This window comes from Notolabrus celidotus, chromosome 11, assembly GCF_009762535.1.
Source record: "Notolabrus celidotus isolate fNotCel1 chromosome 11, fNotCel1.pri, whole genome shotgun sequence".
Classification (NCBI taxonomy): domain Eukaryota; kingdom Metazoa; phylum Chordata; class Actinopteri; order Labriformes; family Labridae; genus Notolabrus; species Notolabrus celidotus.
In genome coordinates this window covers 16422801-16438598 of record NC_048282.1, presented here as the reverse complement: position 1 = coordinate 16438598, position 15798 = coordinate 16422801, and the positions used below count along the sequence as shown (strand labels likewise).

General features: G+C 39.7%; 2 protein-coding genes across 4 annotated transcripts; one reads left to right on the top strand and one right to left on the bottom strand.

Annotated features, from left to right (window-relative positions):
• Positions 1-47: 47 nt before the first annotated feature.
• lzic (leucine zipper and CTNNBIP1 domain containing) lies at positions 48-3116 on the bottom strand. Of its 3 annotated transcripts, none has more exons than XM_034696588.1 (7): positions 3049-3116; positions 2423-2548; positions 2110-2245; positions 1910-2008; positions 1667-1762; positions 1343-1424; positions 48-1253 (listed from the first exon to the last, which is right to left on the bottom strand). In XM_034696588.1, exons 2-7 carry the CDS (start codon positions 2521-2523, stop codon positions 1195-1197), a joined length of 573 nt encoding a protein of 190 aa, XP_034552479.1. In that variant the 5' UTR covers positions 2524-2548; positions 3049-3116; the 3' UTR covers positions 48-1194. The 3 variants fall into 3 exon arrangements, with proteins under 3 accessions (XP_034552479.1, XP_034552480.1, XP_034552478.1); XM_034696589.1 differs by having other exon boundaries at positions 2918-3054; XM_034696587.1 differs by lacking the exon at positions 3049-3116 and adding an exon at positions 2848-3040.
• On the top strand, positions 3062-12228 carry LOC117822176 (nicotinamide/nicotinic acid mononucleotide adenylyltransferase 1-like). The gene is made up of 10 exons (XM_034696852.1): positions 3062-3191; positions 4430-4569; positions 5222-5405; positions 7898-8022; positions 8596-8988; positions 10533-10630; positions 10744-10828; positions 11115-11293; positions 11432-11533; positions 11662-12228. Exons 2-10 carry the CDS (start codon positions 4455-4457, stop codon positions 11719-11721), a joined length of 1341 nt encoding a protein of 446 aa, XP_034552743.1. The 5' UTR covers positions 3062-3191; positions 4430-4454; the 3' UTR covers positions 11722-12228.
• The last annotated feature ends 3570 nt before the right edge of the window (positions 12229-15798 follow it).

The following is a 15798-nucleotide window of genomic DNA, read 5'->3' as shown; positions in this document are numbered from 1 at the left end:
TCTGTCTGCTCTTGTTTTCTTCAACAACACATACTTAAAGTGCAATGTAAGGCATTGGGAGGCAGCTTTATTAATAAAACAGATGTCAAACACAGGGGCCATTCAAAGTGCTTCCAAAAGACAATCTTTTAAAGACGAGAATAAAACCAGCATAAATTACAACCCAGGCGCAGTGCTGCTCCAAAGGCTCAAACAAGAGCAATACTGCCCTCTGGTGGTGAAATTAAAATGACATGAAGTCAAAAAAACAGTTGAAACAAATCATATAAATAAATAAAACACTGATGCTGATTTTTAGATTCAGGGAGGCTTACAGTTTAATTAGTTATGACTAATTTGTAAACATTGTGACATTAAGCTTTTAATAGCCTGACCCAGTCAAACCGTAAGATAAAACACACTAAACATGATTTGTATATGTATAATTTATAAACACAGATATGCCTCATTATTAATGACTAAGAGTTAAAAGAAGGTGTACAACTTTATGTGTTTTCTCATGTCTGATGAACATACCTGGACTCTGTTTGTCTCGTATTCAAAATTAAGGCGATTAAAGCTTTCCAACTCTCTGGGACCATTTTTGTTTTAGAAAATTGAGGACAAAAAGTTGTTTTTGAACATGTTTGATCTACCACCCTGCTTACTGCCAGATCACACTGTATGCATACAGAAAATAATGCACTCCATGTACAAGTTGATTTAATAGTGTTATTGATTTAGCTTCTGAATTTTGGTTATTTATTCTAAATCCCTACTGACAGCATAGTTCATTTAAAATAAAAAAAAGATCTTGAATACTTTCTGCTAAAAGAGAAAATCAACATCATAAAAACTACAATGTTAACTATTACATTTCTGAAGAAAGAAGGATACAGCAATGAGAAAAACAGCGCAAACCACACATCAATATTTCTGGAGAACTGCCTGGCCTACCCCTAACATTCATATACATACTGAACTTTAACAATGAACTAACTACAACCTTTGTACCTAAAATATCTGCTAAAGCACCAATCTGGACAAATACAAGACACAAAATTTAAAGAATATGAAACAATACTGCTAAAAAGTGTTATGACATTCAAAAATGCCTAGAAGTGCACTGATTGCTTCAAAATCAATGTTCAATTGGCACATTTTTTCTTGGTAATAAAGACAAAACAATTAAAATAACAATTTAAAAAAATACAATTAAGATGCCTTTGTTTTCACCCCGGAGCAAGCCAAAGCCATTATTTTGTCTTCAGAGCCTGAAAAGAAAGCAAAACCGTTTACATATAAATGTCCACAAAAGACTTTGCAATACACAACCTTTAGTGAATCACATGCTGGTCCTCACCTGAATTTGCAGTCACTTTTTCAAACTGGCTGAGAGAAGCTGTTGCATTTTCGGTTAGAAAAGTCTCATCCTCTGAAGTGAGCTGTCAAACCAGAAAGAAACAACAATGAAAAGAATTTCATACAATTCTAATATATTTAGAATGTGACATCTCATTCTGAAGTGAGACTTCAGACGGTTGTAGCAATTACAAAGTCAGTAACAACTACAAAGTCAGTGTAGTGACAGTTACACGACTAAAATAAGTCAGAACAGCTTGTGGGTTCATAAACACGAGCCTGTGAATCATCCATATAAAAAATAACTTCTGTACGTGATGCTTACCTTCTCTCCAAGTTTTCTCAAGGCTGTGAGGATTTCCATTTTCTGCTGTGTGAACACATGCCGCGATAGTTTCCCCACCATGACATCCCGATCCATCTGTGAAAGATGTCACATGACAGTTGGAGAATTTTCATGCCAAGAAACATAAAAATAAACTACAAGGAGTGACTGAGAGATTCGATAACACATGCTCTACAAATAAAAAAATCTCAACAATTAAGTTTCAAACACTTCAGTGCAAACCTCTGCCAGTCTGGTCCTCAGCTGTCCCGGCTGCTTCTTTGCAAAAAGCCGGATCACCTCTGGGGTTTTGAATGCCTGGCTGATAGCAGCCTGGATTGCCTGATAAAGACAGAGACACAGACAGATCAGTATGTTGCCTCTGATATATGATTAACTTATCAGCATGAGGAAAATACACATTAGTTATTGACTGTCCATACCAGCTGCATTCCACTGAGTTCATCCACAAGTGTCATGTCCCCCGTCATGATCTTCTTCAGGGAGTCATTGAATTCACTCAGCTGTTCTAATGTTTCTTTTTTTGTCTCTTCATACTCCTCCTCATCCAGGTCTTCTCTGAAATAAAGACAGGAAAGATGAGCAACTAGCAGCTACAGGAAGCTATTTAAATACTGATATAATCTTTATATAGACTTAAATTATATATTTCGAAGCTTAAACTGCCAATTTGCTAATTCATTCAAAAACATGTACAAACTAATTGCTATAGTTTTCATTTTTGTTTTAATGCACCTGCACTCCTCCAGATCCTGAAGCTGCTGCATCAGTCTGTCAAGTTGCTCTTCCATATTTTGCCTCAATTTTCCAGTTTCAGATTTTCCTCGAGAAGCCATCTTTGGTTAAATGTATATCTCCAGCCTTTGGGCGACGCAAGACATAATAAAGAGACAACAGATTCAAGTCTTACAGTGTTTTTTGTTAACAAGTGTCTGACATATAAGTTGTCTCTAACCTAGCATGCTATTTTAGTCTCCGTCAGTCTGACGTTGTAGGGGCTAAAGTTACACGACAAACTGTTCAAAATGTAGCGAAACATTTACTTTATGACTGAAAATCTGTAAACGAAAGTATAAGCTCGAGGCTCAGATCATGTAAACCAAAACATGTTGTTTAGTTAGCTGAATTGCTAGCTAGCATGCTAAAACAAAACATCTCACCCCCTCTTTGTAAACAGTCGTGCAGTAGGTTAAATATTTAAATCAGTTCACTAATGTAAATAAAACTGACCGTGTTATTGGACTGTACTTCCTAACATAAATATTAACAGCGAACAATAACTTTTTCAGTGGTGGATAAAAGATTAAGTGGTACTCCAGACGTTTGAGGATTTTGAGATTGTGGTTGTGAATGCAGCTTACACGTGTGGGTGCGGCCGAGCACTTCCTGGTCTATTCTGACCAATCAGGTGCCAGAAATATAGTGACGTCACCACTGTTTTTCCGGTCGCACATTACAGAGCAGGAGCAGCTCAGCCAACTGCGGCAGTGCCTGCTGGAATACAGTGAGTATTCCTCTAAAGTAATCTCTATTATTTTGATGTTGGAGAACAAACTGATCCTTTTATTTTTGAGTGCATGTTTTGTCTTTTCTAGCGCGTCAATTTTGGTGGCACTAGCAAGCCCCCCTTGCCTGGTTACAGACAAAGCTAACCTAAGCTAATGTTGATCCTGTACTGACAGCATCAACGATTCATGAAGTTAAAGCTGCTGTTGGTAGGAATGGTGTAAAAAACATTACTTTTTTTCTGCTGGGTTTGGAGAAATGGTCATTTTACCTATCAGCCCTCATCGGTTAGTGGAGTAATTTGAGACTATTGCAAAATCTCTGTGTTTCCCAATACCTTTAAGCAATGTTATTATTCCCCTCGTTCCCGTTATGACGGACCAATCATAGCTAATCTCCAATCCTCTGTCCTGATTGGTTAAGGGGTGGCCCCTACTATGTCCTTCAATTGGTTATGAGTCCAGCGCTATCATGACTGCACCAAGCGGCAACCTCCGGTCTAAAAATATGAGTCCAATGCGGAAGTGTTAAAAACTGCAGTTAATCGTGGATCCGCTTGAGGCTGGCTCCGGAGGTTCCGGAAACCACTTACACACCCATTCAAAAAAGCCCATCTTTACTGCAGAAATAAACATGTTTTCAGCCTGGAACAAAAGATGAGTGTAGTCTGAATAGCTCATTTCTCGATCGGCACACACCGTAGGGGGGTTGAATTTTTTCAGAACGCGGTAATTTCAAAGAAATTGAGATTCCCAGTTTTCTAATGAGAGGCACAGCTGACTTGACTGACAGGAGGGAACACTGTAGCTGTTGGCCAGGAGGCTCAAAGCCTGCCTCTTTACATCACAATCGCTCTACAGCAGCAATATGGCTGCCGCCGCAGATTGGCCTCAAAACAGCGCTTCAGAAACAGATGGGTGACGTCACGGATACTACGTCCATATTTTATACAGTCTATGGACTGCACCTGCCGATCTGTGTTGGGGGGCTAAGAGGAAGTCTGGTTGGGAGGGATAGTGTTGACATTCGAAGTCCCTCTCTCTGAACAGATTTTTACTCTGTAACTACCAACAGCAGCTTTAACAAACATTATCTAAATACTGTAATTTCACTCAAAGTGTCAATTATTAACCCAAAAAGTTAAAAAAAAAAACACATGGGGTATTTTTGGAAGTGTCTTGTGAAAATAGTTTTCTAAGTATTTTCCTTGTTCTCTTACCATATTTGTGGTTTCAGTACAAGTCCAGCCACAGCATGAGGCATGGAGGGTCAGGATGTAACCAAAGTGGTCCTACTGGCTTGTGGGTCCTTCAACCCCATCACAAACATGCACCTGAGGATGTTTGAACTGGCTCGAGACCAGCTGGAAGACACAAGTAAAATGAGAATTACTTTCCAAATATACTTTTTATTTATGTGAAGTGGTTCGTACACCCAAATATAACAAACAAATTCCTTCACTAAGCTACAGATACATTTTGCCATGCAATTTCATTGTTTGCTATATCTCTTTACTGATAAAGTAAATGATTGTTTCCCTCAACCTGAAAATAGAGTTCCAATCATAGAACAGATGCCTCCTTTCAAAGTATTATCATATCTATTCTTTAAAAAACATTTTGAGATTACAACCAATGAAGTCTTATACTTTGTAATGAAATAGCTTGTCATGGTTAAGCTATTTCTAACAAAAATAAAGTTTAGTAATGTTTAATTTTGTCAAATTTAAGAAACTGCTCATATTTTTAATGAAATGTAGCTGTCTATACAGTCAGAAGTAACACGGTGTAGTGGAGTAAAACTTTAAGTTTCCCTTCGTAAACTGGATGAAAAGCAGAACCATGTTAACTTCCTCATTGGTGGATTGAGTTGGGTCTTTGTAAATTATATTACAAAGAAGTCCACAGATTCTCTGAATGCAAAGTATCATGACATAAGTTTTTGTTATCTCTGGTTTTATAACCATACAAGTAAAACATGAATTGATAGATTGAACCATGTAGTCACATCACCTCTTAAACATCTCAGGTCAGTACAGGGTGGTGAAAGGTATCATCTCTCCTGTGGGTGACGGCTATAAGAAGAAGGGTTTGATTGAGGCCTGCCATCGGCTGGAGATGGCCAGACTGGCCACAGAGGATTCGGACTGGATCACTGTAGACGCCTGGGAGGGTTTGCAGCCAGACTGGGTGGAGACAGCTAAAGTTGTTCGGTAAGTTTGTGATTGCAGTGTTGTAAGTGACAGGACGGGAGCTTACTGAAAGTGTTTGTAATGAATAAAGGCATTAGGCTGAAGCAGCAGTAATTTGTTTTGTTGGCAAATTATTTTTATAACAAATCTTGTACCGTGTAATACTTGCTGTTCATACATACACTGCAATCAGCTCTTGTCTCTTAAACGTGTGTGGTAAGAAATGGCATAAAACAGACAACAGTTCATCAATATCAATAAAGGTGCATTTTGACCAAGAGTTCCGGGGTCTTTCAGCCCCCATAACTACTTTACCCTGAACTAAAAGGTTCCTGTGCCCCCATTGTTGTCTGTGTTTCGACCGCTGGCTGAAGTCCCTGGTAGATTGTTCAAATCAGGCCAGTGACAAATGGAGGGAAAAAGTAAATGCACTACACAACCAGACCAGTAGAGGGTAGTAGGACAAAGACGAGTGCCATTCATCACAGGGGACACCATAATAGCAGACAGACAGGCAGGTATCATTAAGAGCAACACAACAGTTAGCCTGTTAGCATGGAAGAGACTCGGGCTATATTTCATCACAGATGGATTCACTGAATCAACACGTGAGAGGAGATAAGCGTGAGTAGTAAAGACGTTTCAACACAGCTTCAAAATTGTTTTTAACTCAAAAAGTCTTGGCAGAGATCGCCTGTGTTTTGATTTAAACCACGACCCTCTTAACTGCCGACTTTCAGCTGGATGCATCCCTCATAAACGTCTTTAGACAATCATTAAATATCTGATGAAGATATTGAATCTGAAAACTCCCTCTGTGTTTCAACAACTGTGCAAGCTCCAAAAAAAAAGTGCAGCTGAAGATCTCTAGTTTACAGGGTCACTTTTAAAACCGTAACACCAGGAGAGACGTATTTGCGGTGGGGCAAGAGAAGACTACTGTAGTACTCCCCTAGCAGGGGCTTTTTAGGGGGGAGATTATCTACCCCTGAACTAAATTTAGACCCTAGTTCCACCGGTCGAAACACACGTAGTTCAGGGGTAAAGTCCCTAGTTCTGGGGTTAAGTTCCTCCGGTCTCAATGCCCCTTAACTGCACCTCCTCAACTGCGCCTCTGTCCCGAGAAGGGTTCGCTGCTTCACTTATTCTCTGCATGCTCCTCCTTAGTAACATCCTACGCAAATATGGCCTTACTTTCCTGTGTTATATTGAATACGTTCAGATATTCATCTCAACCAAATCCATCACTGCAACCTGCTCCTCATTGACCAACTGCCTCACTGAAATAGCGACATGGATGCAAGCCAATTTCTGCCGGTCAAGCTGTGGCCAGTCAGATATGATCATCATCGGCCCAAAATCACTCCCCAGAAAAACACAGAACTTCTGCCTCGTCATCGACAATTACACTCTGTTCCCATCCATGCACACATACCCACAACCTAGGAGTTATTTCCAACAGTAGCCTCTCATTTGAACACCATATCAATGACATCACCAAGCAGAGTTTGTTTCTGCCCGTCACTGTCCTTTGTTGCTGAGACTCTGATCCATGCTTCCATCACATCCAGAATTGACTACTGCAGTGGCATTTTATATGACCACATCACCCCCTGCCCTCCAGAACCTCCACTGGCTCTCTGTTAAACAATGCATCCAATTTAAAGTCCTTCTCATGGCCTTGAAAGCCCACCATCACCAGGCACCTTCCACATCACTGACCCGCTCCACCCCCACACTCCTGCCTGCAGTTTCTGCTCCGCCCATGCCAACCTGCTCTCTCAAGCACTTAGGACCTGGCAATTAACTTGGGGCAACAGAGCCTTTTCTGTTGCTGCTCCCTCCCTCTGGAACTCCTCTCCCCAAACCCACAACTGACTGTACTGATCTGCTCAAATCACTGCTCACAAACCAACCTTTCAGGACTGCTTTTAATGTCCAATGTTTGTTGCTTATGATCTTTGTTTTAATTAGTTGTTTCTTTAATGTGTTGAGTTCTCTTCTTTTTTTTAGAATGTGATTATTATAAAGCATCTTATTTTGAAAAGTGCTATGTAATTAAAGGTATAATTATTCTTCTTATACACCACAGAAAGTTTGCAAGACGACTCAGAAGCACATCTTTTGTCTTTCATATATATCTGCAAACAAAATGAGAAATAATTCTAGAATTTGGTCAAAGTTTGATTATTTCATGCTGATTATTAACTTATCTGAAAAAACATACTAAATTCAAATTTTTAAGGCAATTTACAGACAAGAAGGTGGAATTTTCAAATAGAAGAAAGTGTTAGGCAAAATCAAAATTTAAATTGCGATAAAAAATGCCTTTACAAAAAAGCTTATTCATTTTAGTTGGTCAATAAAATGTAGTTTGACATTTTTTTTCAGTTTGATAGATAAAAAAATATTTTTGCACCTGCTTAAATATCCTCTATGATAAACTGTACGCAATGCAATTGTCAAAAATATAATCTTTTGAAGCATTTTAATGTTGTCTGTATCCTTTTTAGGCATCACAATGATGAAATGCATGCAGCAGAGCAGAACAGTGATGATGTGGACACAGTCAAATTCCCAAAAAAGAGACGCAGAGAGGAGAATCAATTTGAGGGTTCATCTTGTTACAAAAGGAGAGGTAGGCCACATTTGAATATGTACAATTATGTCACATTAGTATTGTTCTCTCAGCTTTCTTTTCTTCCACTCCTTTTTAAAATTCTGATTCAAGCAACCAGTGTCAAGTTTATGTCATAGGTTGAACCAAATCACACCACCAACTATGCAGCGTCAGACAGCCCAGGTGTCAGACAGTAAGAGACAAAGGAGATGAGACTCAGTGAGTCAGTGACAGATTGTGAAGCTAGTGGCCAAATGTCCTACCCAGTTTAACAACATTCTTACACCTTGTGGCAAGATAGACTGCATGAAGCTGTAATTGGCAGTTGCACTGCACAGGGTTATAAACATGAACAGAAGCACATAATGTGCCATGTAATAAAGTTACAGAAGATTTTAATACATAATACATTCCATTAATACTAATTTAATGTTATTTTTGAACTGAGCTTTGATTGGTTGAAACAGTTTTCCCAGCATCACCTGCTTAACACTGATATTAGATTGATACATTTTCAGTGTCTCATTTTTAATTGAGTATTCTCCTCTACAATACCAATACAATCATTTCTTTATCTGTCTTTGCGCTCAGATGTCTCTCAGCTGATGCTGCTCTGTGGTGCGGATGTCCTAGAGTCCTTTGGGGTTCCGAATCTGTGGAAGCAGGATGACATCACTGAGATTTTAGGCCACGGTTTGGTTTGCATCACTCGCTCTGGCAACGACCCCTACAAGTTCATCCACCAATCAGACGCCCTGTGGAAGCACCGCAAGAACATCCATGTGGTCCGAGAGTGGGTGACCAATGAGATCTCAGCAACTCACGTTCGCCGGGCCTTGCGTCGAGGTCGGAGTGTCAGGTACCTCCTGCCTGACAAAGTGGTTCACTACATACGAGAGAACGACCTCTACAGTGCTGAGAGCGAGCAGAATAATGCAGATGTGGTTCTAGCACCATTTCAGAGATACACAGGTGCCTCCTCTAGTTGAAGTGTGTGGGTTTACTGTAGCCTTACATAAAATGTGACACATATGAGCCAGCTTATTTAAGCTTTCACCACTGCCAATAGTGCCTATAGAGATTTTAATGGGTGTGTTTTTTAAAGAAGCAAATTCTGGATAGATTTTTGTGATTCAAGTAAAGCAGCAACCCTTCCACCTGCTTTATACCAGCTTGTGTGTGTGAGAGAGAAAAAGTGTGATCATGAAAACCAAGACAATTGATCATTGTAGATGACCTCAACATAGCTTAGAAGTCATCTACATTTAACCGCTTACAATAGAGCCAGTGTGTAGTTATCAAACAACATGTAAACATTTTTAATGGGTATTAGAACAATTTCAATGATATAAGAACAAATACAATTTGGTAGTGTTCCTGCTTTGCTGCAGTTCCTCCTGCACCCTGAAACCCACATCACCACATTTTTCAGTGGCTGCCTAGAGCAGGGTCCTCCCATTCACTCGCTTGTGCGAAAGAAGAATTTTGCTTCTTGCTGCTGCAGAATTGAAAATGAAAGTGTGATTTGTATTGATTGGAAATAAAAAACCCTCTTTTGTTTTCACCTTTGGGAGCTTTTCATTGTTTTTACTATGCCATTATCACACAGGTAAACAGTTAAGAAGTGTGAAAATTAACCCTTTCCTTTTCGACTACAATGCTGATTGTGAAGAACAGGGTTCACTTATCTTAAAGGAAATCACAGCTTATGGGGGGAACTAACATTGTGAGAGCTGTGTGTTGAAATGAATGCGTAAGTGATTACATCAAAATTGATGCCTATTGACTTTACCTTTGGTGTGTGTGATGCTACTATTAGATTAAATTGAAAAGATTAAGATACTTTTAAGTTTAAACAGCCCAATGCAAATTAAAAGGGTAGAGGTTTTGGTTTAATCACATTAAATAACAATGTAGGGACTAATTATGAACAGTTAGCTAATACCTGCTTCATTACAGAGCTATATATAGTATTTTGGGGGAAAACAACAGTGACTTGTTTTCTTGCATTACATCTTGAACTGCTGACCTGCTTCCTGCTTTGGGAATGTCACGAGGTGTAAAAAGAACCTTGATGATGTTGGACAACATGCATGTGATTTTTTTTTTTTTAAACTGGATGATGCGTCAGTTCGCTTCACACTGCATGCCAGCGTCATTACAAATGTCACTACTGTTTTCATCCTTGCACACATCCAGTGTGCCATTTTTAATTCATCCCATAATTAGACACAATTGAAAATAAGATTTCAGTGCACAGAGAAGGACCATTTTGAAGGAGTTTACGTTTTTATTTTTTTCCTTTTTATAGGCTTTTATTTCAGAGAGCTTTAAAGTTATCATCTTCACAAGGTGTGTGCACATCCGTTTGCTTAAGTAAGAATTCACAGACAAGAATGATGACAACTGCAAGAGGAAGAATTTCTATAAATATTTAAGTCAACACACTGCCTTGTGTTTATGGTCATGCATGTGTGTATCACCTGTGGGGGGAATTTTGAATGTGTATTAGTTTGTGAGCTCTACAGCGAGACCAGTCCGACCCGTCTGTCTATCCTTCCACACCCTTGCAATGATGGGATCACCTCCCTCAGCCTTACACAGTCATCAGGTGACAGCGAATGAGGTAGAGGCACACCTTCCTTAATACCCACAAAACAGCCTCTCTCAGAAAACCTCACAGATCTCAGAAGCCATCCAGTTAGAGGATTACCTTTCATTTACTCTCTCTGAAAAAAGACAGCTATCAACATGCTAGCCAACTTCCGTGGTACATGGGACCCCATCAGCACTGCCAACCTTGATGGCTACATGATTGCTCTGGGTAAATCCTGCACTGTTTTTTTTTAATTTTGCATATTTTACCTCTGTGGACTGACTTGAGATCTGCACTTGTATTCATAAAATGTATACAAAGCAAACATTATACTGTATTTAAGTCAAGAGCTCTACAAGGGAAAAATATATTGTCACATGAGGAGGAAAAAACATTTGGCTGTGCTTTTGCAACAGTGCTATTTACTGTGCAAAGGTCAGTTTGTTGTGAGCCAGGGAATATGTTTGTAGTTTTCTGCGCTTAAGTTATATATATATTGTTTTTACAATTTCAGGAATCAGTCTTCCCCTGCGAAAGATCGTTCTAATGCTGAAGCTGAGGAAGGTGATTGAACAGCAAGGGGACCAGTTCATCATCAAAACAACCAGCACCTTCCGAAACTACAACATCTCCTTCAGAGTGGGTCAGGAGTTTGAAGAGTTTACCAAGGGACTGGACAACAGACATGTCAAGGTGAGAATGAATGGCTGATAGCAAGGAATCAAATGCTAAACATAAAATGCTAAATCTTTTTATGTTTTTTTTAAACTTCTTAATCATGCTGTTGTGTATTGTGATATTCATATTGTCTTTTTTCTGCCATGTGTGCAGTCACTGGTGAAATGGGAAGGGAGTAAACTGGTGTGTGAGCAGGTTGGAGAGAAGAAGGTCCGAGGCTGGGCTCACTGGATTGAAGAGGAAAAGCTTCATGTGGTAAAAATCCCAATATATGTATTTTTCATATAATTCACAAAACTGTATTGCTTAACTTGTTATCAGTAACATATATTTTTGATAAACTTTCATATAACATCATGTTTGTTACATTTTTTTCACCTCAGGAGATGTACTGTGAGGGAGAAGTCTGCAAGCAGGTTTTCAAGAGGAACGTGAATGAGTGAAGGATGACAGCAGTCTGTGGAGAAGTTTTTATTTGATGGAACACATCATGTGTAACTACAATCAAAACCCTGAACAAGATTACCACACTTCTTTGGTATCTTGACTTCTAATGGCTGTGCTCTCAGGGTTTGTATTTAAACCACAAGGGGGCATCAGTGCTCTGCTTTTGTCTTATACTGGGCTACACTTTTTTGTAGCTCAGAGGTGCTTGGCAAAAAAATATACTGAACATCTAGCCAAATTTTGGTGCCTGTCAGCTGGCTGAACAGGCTGTCTCTTCAAATCGCTGTCTCTTCAAATCGCTGTTTCAAAGGATGAATTTGAGTCACCAAATGTTCTGTGCACTGGCTTGTGCTCTCCATTTGACATTTGGTTGAGCTGTGTATAGAAAATGAAATATATCATTCATGTAAAAATGATATACAACTGTACCTCAGAAGAAGTGTGGTATGCTTGGAAAAGAGTTTTATATGAATTTTTATAATAAAATGGCTTTTGAGAAAGTATGGAAAGACCAGTTTTTGTATCCAATCATTATTTTTTCCCTTTCAATAAACATTTTTATTTGTATATAAAAGGACTCAAATATGTCCTACTACATCATCATTAATACTCTCTTGCAAAGGGTTAGATGTGGCAGGATTGTATAACTGAATCTGTGGTAAAATAGACAGGGGCTCACATTAGATAATAAAGATAATCTTCCATCAGTAGCTACTTGTTTCTAATGGCTCTGTCAACTTACCAGCACCTAAAACAGGGGTGTCAAACATGCGGCCTGCTGTCCAAAACCGCCCCGCCAGAGGTTCCAATCTGGCCCACGGAATGACTTTGCAAAGTGAAAAAATTACAGAGAAGACTGCAATTAACTGCAATTTTTCAATAAAAGTAACTACTATTTCAAATTTGTCCTCTGGGAGTTGCACGCACAAAATCATAGTACTGACTGAGAGCACCTGAACAGCACTTTTTTTCAAGGACTTTTTTTCTCAAAGTGAGAAAAGAGATTTCTTGCTGTTTGCATAATCCGGTTGAGATTCATAAAGACTTTTAGAGCACTATATGATGATCCACTAACTACCAACACTAGCACTACACCCTTGCATACGACACTGTCCAGCAAGCAATTTGCTCGTGCTGGAGCTGAGGGGTCCAAAATAGTCAACTTTAGCTTGTTCATTATTAGAATCTATCTGTTCTTTTGCAGTAAACATTACACTCTGTGTCAGGTGACTGGGTAAACTGTGTGTAGTGGTGGACAGTAACAAAGACAATTTACTTGAGTACAGTACTTAAGTACATTTTTTGAGTATCTGTACTTTACTTGAGTATTTTTTGGGGGGGACTTATTACTTTTATTCCACTACATTCAGAAGACAAATATCATACTTTTTACTCCACTACATTTCTATCATTGCTCTAGTTACTCACTACTTTTGCTTTGGAAGTCAGCTCATGAATTTCTTTCTCTTTTCTGAAATCTGATCCCTAAGACAGTAAAATGTATTTGTGTAGTTCTGTTTGTCTCAGTGGTTTAGTTGTACCTGTATATCGTGCGTCTCCACTAGTGATGGGAAGTTCAGTTCTTTTCAGAGAGCCGGCTCTTTTGACTCGGCCCCCAAAGAAGAGCCGGCTCTTTCGACTCCTGAACGGCTCTTAATTTAGGATCTTTTGTAGCCGTATATTTTACCTTAATTTTGCAAAAACTAATGGTTTGTGTGTTGAAAGCCCTTTTACGTACGGTGTTTTTATGAGAAGCCTTATAATTGCCCAATTGTGTGCATTTATTCTGTTACAAAATCATTCTCACCCTGATCCTAGGGTTATGATTAGGGTTAGGGTAAGGGTTAGGGTTGTGATAAGGGTTAGGGTTGGGGTTGTGATAAGGGTTAGGGTTGGGGTTGTGATTAGGGTTAAGGTTAGGGTTGTGATTAGGTATAGGGTTAGGGTTAGGGTTGTGATTAGGGTTAGGGTTAGGGTTAGGGTTGTGATTAGGTATAGGGTTAGGGTTAGGGTTGTGATTAGGGTTAAGGTTAGGGTTGTGATTAGGTATAGGGTTAGGGTTAGGGTTAGGATTAGGGTTAGGTTTAGAACCAGAACTAAACTTAAGCATACAGAACCAGAACCAAACTCATGCAAACAGAACCAGAATCAAACTCAACCAGAACCAAACCAGAACCAAACAAGAACAGAACTAGAACCGAACCAGAACTGAACCAGATCAGAACCGGAACGGAACCAGAACCGTACCAGAACCGTACCAGAACCGTATCAGAACCGAACCAGACTTGAACTAGAACCAAACCAGAACCAAACCAGAACCGAACCAGACCCGAACCAGAACCGAACCAGAACCGTACCAAAAGTGAAGCAGAACCGAACCGGAACCGAACCATACCAGCAACGAACTCGAACCGAACCAGAACCGAACCAGACTTGAACCAAAGTCGAACCATACCAGTACCGAACCAGAACCATACCAGTACCGAACCAGAACCGAACTCAAGCAAACTGAACCAAAACCAACTCAGGTAAAGAGAAACAGAACCAACTCAAGCAAACAGAACCAGAACCAAACTCAAGCAAACATTATTAATGTCCTCAGGTTGGCATTGAGAAAAATCAGATGCCTCAGCTTGGATGGGCTGATCTGATTTCTCCTCTCAGTGAGTATTTGCCCGGTCTTTAAGAAGACTCTCTCTGAAGGAACAGATGAAGCCAGGATACACAGCCTCCCCTCCATCACCTGTATCCTATATCCTCACATGTGACTGGCCGCATGGCCGCCATGCTGACCAATCAAAACAAAGTTCTGCTGTGAGCAGAGCTGGGGCTGAGCACTGTGAGAGCTAAGCAGTGAAAGGAAAAAACTGGGAGCCGGCTCTCTCTCGATGCGAGTCGGCTCTTCTGATTCACTATAAAGCATCGGCTCTCAGAGCCACAGCTTTTGATCATGACACATCACTAGTCTCCACGATTGAAAGTGGAGTAAACACAGAGCAAGTTCACTCAGATCAGGCAGTTCATTTAGAGGTGGTAATGATGTCTATAATTCTCCACATGAGCACCCATGGCCATATCTTCAGCCCGTGTTAGAGGTTTTTGAAATGAAGAATGATACGTATCGTTTGAAAAGTTCTCCCTGTGTCCCACTCTGCCCAAACAAACATTCACAGTCCAACCTGAGAAAGCGTGTTGAGCTACGTAACATTTGTTTCATTCCAGATGAACATTTCAAACTAAGTTGTCTGTGCTTAACTCAAGTAATAATTTGACAGAACAACTTCCACTTGTATTGGAGTAATATTTGACCAGGAGTATCTATACTTTGACTTAAATAATGAAGCTGTGTACTTTGTCCACCACTACCTGTGTGGTTGGGGTGTTCGCAGCAGGTTTCAGGGCTTAAAGAGTAAATTATTCGGCCCACTATGAGACTCATCATGGAGAAAAACACAACAGCTGTTTTTGTAGAAAGATAGTTTCTTGTACTTGTACTTTTTTGCACTAAAACAAAGGGAAACATTTAGAGTAGTCGTTTTTCATAGGTTATTATGTTTTGATTTTACTGGTCCGGCCCGGTCAGGTCAACTTGGGCTGTATGTGGCCCCTGAACTGAAATGAGTTTGACGCCCCTGAACTAAAAGGTCTCATCAGATGTTTTGAAGCGACCCTGTCTGGCCCCTTGGCTTGTTGATGTACACCAGGCGTGTCCAAAGTACGGCTTGGGGGCCAATCGCGGCCCAAGGTCTATTTATTTGTGGCCCCAAGCTTCCATCTTAAAATGTGTTATTTAAAGCACAGAATTTAATCCCATTCTGAATCTGTACATTTGCAGTTTCTTTCCAGTGCACAAACAAAAATAAAGTCGACCCAGAAATGTCTCAAAAAGCTTCATATGGACTACTTGTATAAAACCAAAACACTGGGAATACTGCAAGATGGCAATAAAGAAGAAAAACAAGAACCCCTAAAGTTGACACGTCTTCAAATTTATGTTTTTATTATGTTGTGAAAATGTTTTTGATGAACACTAAAAGTTCAGAAGACACAAAAGAGGACACAAGACAAGATCA